The sequence below is a fragment of the Schistocerca americana genome, chromosome 3, assembly GCF_021461395.2.
Source record: "Schistocerca americana isolate TAMUIC-IGC-003095 chromosome 3, iqSchAmer2.1, whole genome shotgun sequence".
Taxonomy (NCBI): Eukaryota; Metazoa; Arthropoda; class Insecta; order Orthoptera; family Acrididae; genus Schistocerca; species Schistocerca americana.
Window position 1 is genome coordinate 860,484,449 of NC_060121.1, and position 6,256 is coordinate 860,490,704.

Below are 6,256 nucleotides of genomic sequence, written 5' to 3' on the forward strand. Positions count from 1 at the left end.
TTTTTATTCTTTGTTTTCTTCAGTCCAATATGAATTTACCAAAGCTTTGTTAACATCAAAGTGATTTTCCTCAATCAAAGGCAAATGAAGACCTGAATTGCTGCAACTGTTATTACAGTACTCTGTGATATTCTTTCACAGTAAGGCATACCACAATATGTCCTTTTAGTGAATACAAAGTGAAATTTGAATCATCATTGTCCACACAGTACTAACACTTTAAATAGCCTTTTTGTTTAACAGGAAGAAACAAAGAAAATTGATTGGTATTTCAGGCTACACTGCAGAAAGTTGTGATATGCATATAGATGGCTAGCTTTGTTACAGTTTACCATATCTATAGGAATACTCATGCTATAGTGGTCACTTTCCAATGAGTAAATGGCACTCATATTACATTGCCTTGTGTTCTAAAGAGATTGGAAATGGTATTGACACATGGCTAGATGCAGTGAGAGCCTGAAAGAAGAGATGTTCAAGAAAAATGAAGGATAAGGTTCAGTGCTGCTGTTCTCAATATTGGGTTAAGTTTAGTCATATGGGGGGAGAGGAGATGGATACGTGCTGTGTTATGAAAAATAATCAGTCCTTGACAGGAATAGTTTGATGAAACTGGGGGCACAGTTGGAGATAAAACTTTTTGCCAGTTCTGAGAAGTTGCAGAAGCAGAGTTTCAAACTAAGGGAACTGTTTTGTTAGAGCTGTGACTGGTCTCATTTGAGTCTAGACATTAGAATCCCATGGTTAAGCTGGATTCGTGTAAGAAGAGAAAACTGTTGATGGCAGAGCACAGAGTAATTCCATAGGGGAAAAAAACTATTGAATTTTTGAAATTATGCACAATTTGTTGCTGCACCATATGGAGGATTAGGACTTAAATATGGTTTACACGTCAGCAAAAGCTTGAGGATAAAAAGTTAACCAGTTGTGAAACTTCGTTCATTCGTTGTTCTTTCGTGGCACTCTGTCATGCTATTTTGCTGTATTGATTCATTTCTGTATTTTGCATTTCATTCTGCAATCCCTTTTTAAGATATTAACGTTAACTCATTCATTGTCACTAGCTTGGCAAACAGCATTTCTTACAGCCATTGAGTTGGATCAGGCATTTTCTTCCATTGTTTACCAATTTGTCAGCAGGGTAAGTGAGAGAAGCACAATTTAATACACGAGCTTTCCAAAGTGCTCAAGTCTCTAGTTGATTTGATGACCAAGCCCATATGTGGATATGCACTTTAGCATTTTTTGACTGTGGTGCCGTGAATCACACCACCACCCAAGATGGAGATCTGACAGCTGCCCAATAACTGGCATTGGCCGCCAGACAGCACCTCTACTGTCACAGCTGCCTTTTAGTTATGAATATGGACTCTGCTTGTGATTAGTTTGCCATGTTAGCAACTGTTAAGTTCTCTCACAGAACTTATGGCTCTAAGCTCTATTGCTGTTGTAACAACACAACCGTGTCTACGAGCTGATTCCAGTGTGATTTGTTTGGTAATTTCATGTTGCGTTCCTTGGTCTGATTGTAAAGATTTTACATACATATAGGAAAATGCTTGATTTTTGGTTTAATGCTTCATTCAAGTTTTCCTTGCTCTTAACTTTCAGATATCAAGTTAAATGAAACAGCAGAGTATTGAGAAAATAACAATAAGATTCCTTCATATTATAAAGTTAGTAGTTGCTTGACTTTCCTTCCTTCTTATTAGGAACACAGGACATTGTGTTGCACTGAATGGAATATTTACATTTCTTCAAATAGCATATTCAGTGTTTATATGTGCTGAATTAGAACTGTGTTCTACCTGGTCATAGGAGATTGCAGCTTTGATTCAGTCTCTAAGGGGGAACAAAAGGAAGTTGTACATTTTTAAATTCCAGACCAACACTTAATTTTAACTTGTGATATAACATTGTTTCACATAGCCTGTTATAAAAAGCATGAGAGTGGATGTATTTCATTGTAACTTTCAAAATAATATTCTTGTACTTAACTGATTAAATTGGACTGTGTAGAGAAAAGGGCAACAAGCAATATTAATTTAAGTGCTTCAATAAAGAAAAAGTTTATTACTGAAATATACATCACTTTATCTTGTTCCAGATTTCCGTGACTACCCCAAAGCTGTCAAACAGAGTCCCAGTATTCCTTTTGATGCCAACAAGAAACCAGTTCAGGGAGTGCTTAAAGCAGGTCATTTACCAAGTCCTATCAATCCTTTCTATAGAAAGTCACAAAGACTTAAATTGTAACTGCTGAAATTGTTTGCACTTAACAATGTTTTCTTGTAATTGTAAATACTTTTGTAAAGGACCTCAATGTAATAAAGCAATATTTTTATTATTTTAATTAATTTGTTGGTTCTTTATGGGAGACAGTAGTTATAAATTCCTGAGAACAATTATATATGTAAACAGATAGATAAAAACCTACTCACCAAGTGGTGGCAGGAGAACACACACACAAAAAGGTTTCATTGTTATATTAGAACAGTTGCAGTGTGATTTACAGTTGTTGGCATCTGATGTTTAAGGTCCAATGTTGTTGCAATAAGTACTGTCTGCAAACAGCCACCACAATGACCCTCTCTGCAGTGATAGAAAATTGTCGAAAAATCTACCTCCTAAAAAAATAAAAAATAAAAAAAAGTCAGATATCAAATAATGGAAACTCCAGGTAGGAAAATCAACAATGTAGCAAAAGACAGATTTCTACTTACCATAAAGAAGACACATGAAGTTGCAAACAGGCACAATTAAAAGACGTTTACATAAAGCTTTCGGACACAACCTTCATTAAAAGAGAGAGAGACACGCCAGTCATGTGTGCTTCCTTGTGTATGAATGGTGTATGTCTCACTTTTGAAGTGCTGATGAAAGCTATGGTCAAAAGCTTTATGTAAGTGCTTTTTAATGGTAACTGTCTGCAACTTAACGTGTCTTAAAAAGTTAAGTATCAATCTGTCTTCTCTTCGTACATTGTTAAATTTTATGGTATACATTTTTATAACATCTCTAAGCATATCAAAAATCTGTTCTTAGTTTTAATTTTGGCCAGAGTTTTACATTTTTTATTGAAATGCGCAAAATGAATGTGTTCAGGACTGTTTCCACATGAGATCTGGCAGGCACAATGCTTTGCACTGTGGAAATGGCAACACAACACGGGCTGACGATGGCACTATTGCTCCCAGTGATGTATTGGTGGTGAGAGCTATCCAGCTGAATATTTTACTAATGCAAGCTACTTTATATCAAACTATAATGTCAAGTTACTGAAAGAAGTGTTCAACTACATAACTTGAACTCCAGTTTGTAGGGCCATACAGGGATACAGTTGAATCTCTAGATTTCAAGATACACAATTGATTACAAAAGTAACAATGAACTAATAGTTCTGACATTGTACAGTGTAAAGGGTGTTCAAAGGGAAAGATACAAAACAACACTAGGGTATAATTGAGGTCTTTATTCAAAAGTAATCACCAGATGCCTGAGTATAACTATCCCACTGTTTCACAAGCTGAAGGATTCCATGTTCCAGAATTCGTATGGCCCTGACAGGAGCCAGTCCTCCACTGTGTCCTTCAGTTTGCTGTCCAACATGAAGCACTTCTCTCTGAGATGTTTAGCAGCCAAACACATCGAAGTCACAGGGCAGATGCTCAAGCTGCTCCCACTTGAACTTGACCATTACATTGGGTGTGACCACAGAGATGTGTGGAAACACATTATCATGGAGCAGACTCAGTCCCTCTGTAATCAGCCCAGGCTGTTTGCTCTTGATGGACTTTTGTAGGCTACGGTGTGTCTCTCAGCACACATCACTGTTAATGATTTTTTCATGCTCGAGGAATTCGAAGAGAATCAGACTTCGAATGTCGAAAACGACAGTGAGCATGATTTTGCCTGCTGAGGGCACAGCTTTGAATTTTTTAGGGAGAAGTGACAACACATATTTTCACTGCATGCTGCCCCGCTTTGTCTCTTGCTCAGGAGGGATGGCACCAGCTCTCAAAACCAGTGATAATCCGCTCCAGGAAAGCAGAGTCTTCGTGATACCAGAGCAGGTATTGCAGTGCTAGCCCTGTATGCAGTGCCTTTTGCGGTTCACTGAGCTGCTTCAGAATCCACTGCACACACACTTCCAGTAACCGAACCTGTTGTGCACAATTGTCCACACTGTCCCAACACTGGCCTCCACCATTACTGCCAACATTTGCATTTTGACACACCAAACACTTTCTACCAGGTTATTCACCTTTTCTATGAGTTCGACCATGATTACTGTGTGTGCCTGGCCTGGTCTCAAGTTGTCACTTCACAAAAATGGGCACGCCACTTTCTCACTGACCTTTTGGACACACTGTCTCCCCCCCCCCCCCCCCCCCCTACACAGCCACCATAAGTTGAAGAATATCGGTGGTTTAACCCCTTCCGCAGTAAAAAATCTGATGATGCTTCACTGCTTCTCAGTTGTTGAATTTTGCAATGAAAACACTGTCTGCTTCCCTCCTGCATCACGTGCCTGTGCATATGCACAACCACACTACATTTGCTCCCCTAGATGTGTCGCTCTGTTATACCAAAGTACTGTCAGTTACGAAGAAAATGAAAGAGAAAAGGTTATGATAAAGGTTTGCCTGGAGGAGGAGAAGCAGGAGGAAATATGAGGAAAGGTAAAAGAAATGAAAAGAATGGTATACCATGAAGGAAAATGGTGCAGAATTTGAATAAAGGCTAAGGAAAGTATGTGATATGAACATTCTGGTTCTTATCAAAGGAAAGATACAATGACAGAAATCTAAAGGGGAACATCTGGACTAAATGCTGCTGAACTGATACTAAAGTATTTCAGTGCCTGTAGTACACCGTATGTTCATCAAGCTATCGTTCTTATGTGAGCTTATTTTCAATATGGAAAAGTGACTCCCGTAGATGAAGAATGGTGTGAGTGCATGGTGGCTGTTGGATACGTCTTAACATTACTGTAACTTTTCAAGTGGTGATTCTAACCCTATGTGCACATGCAGTTAAGACCACGTTAACAACTTTGAAATATGTCAAATCATTAGCGTGGTGGACATAGCAGCATCATATCTATCACCCAAGACAGTTGGCTGTAGTGCAATGACTGCAGAACATTCCCTGGCCTCGTAACAACTGTATTCCAGAAGAACTACACCACACACGGACAATCCTCTGTCACCTTTAGGCCTGATACACATACTGAGCTCTTGGGCTGCTGTGTCATGTGACACCACAGCAGTGCTCATAGCACATGTCAAACTTAGTGTTCATGATGTTAATGTTTATAGATAAAACCACTGATATGAATGGCACCCCTTTTGCAACAAGCCAAGCCGACAAATTATACCTCAAAACATGCATTTTATGTTCACGCACTGTGAACATTGTTTCTTTACTTAAGACATTTTACAGTACCTGCCTTAAAAACTTCCATTGCAAAATTCTAAATGTACTATGTTCATGACATGACAATAATTGTAAACATCCAAATATGGGATACCAGGCATCTTGAAATGGCACCACGGAAAACGAAATGCCCTCAAAGCCAACTGGTTGCAGCTAATTCACTGTAAGTTACCCTCAGTTTCAACAGTTGTAGTGTTCTAGTATTTCTTAGGCAGGGTGCAATTCGAGTGCCTTGCTTTACGTCATACGAATTTCTTCCATGTGTCAGATTGAAACCAATTGCGGGGTGAATCCTGTGGGTCCCCTGTTGCTCATTCGTGGACTACATCGTGAGAAGATTGTAGCTTTGTTTAGTTGGCTCTAACAATTAGACTGATGACAACACCTCAGATCTGAGCAGAGCTTACACGCAAAATGACACCATGAACAGAGTACAGCAAAGTGTGTTATCTTTAGTTGCCATGTGACATTTATCGTTGACATCATACCTCAGTAACAGAGATTTGCATGGCCTACAGACAGAATCATGTGGGATACTGCACTGCATACTGTGATGTTAGTTGAGCCATGAGTCTTGCTTCTATTTGTAATAGTCAGATTGGTACCACCATCTTCATAGATGTCTGGTGACAGGTCACAAAGCAGCAATTCTTGAGATCCATCTCTCTCGAGCTGCTGACATCATGGTATGGGAAGGTGTTGGATATGTCAACTGAACTAATTTGTTAATTGTCGAAAGAAGGCTGTATGTTTGTCAGCTTGTGGCAAGAATGTTAAACCATGTTAATGGTAAACCATTCATGACCAGGTACCAAAT

The 6,256-nt window shown here is 39.0% G+C and overlaps 1 protein-coding gene across 1 annotated transcript in view; it reads left to right on the top strand.

The window, feature by feature from the left end:
• Positions 1-2,353, top strand: part of LOC124605994 (ribosomal RNA processing protein 1 homolog) — a 46,399-nt gene extending 44,046 nt beyond the window's left edge. The window contains exon 8 of the mRNA XM_047137957.1: positions 2,108-2,353. Within this exon, the coding sequence (XP_046993913.1) occupies positions 2,108-2,256 (149 nt within the window). The 3' untranslated portion in view covers positions 2,257-2,353. The remainder of the gene's footprint in view (positions 1-2,107) is intronic.
• Positions 2,354-6,256: the final 3,903 nt, after the last annotated feature.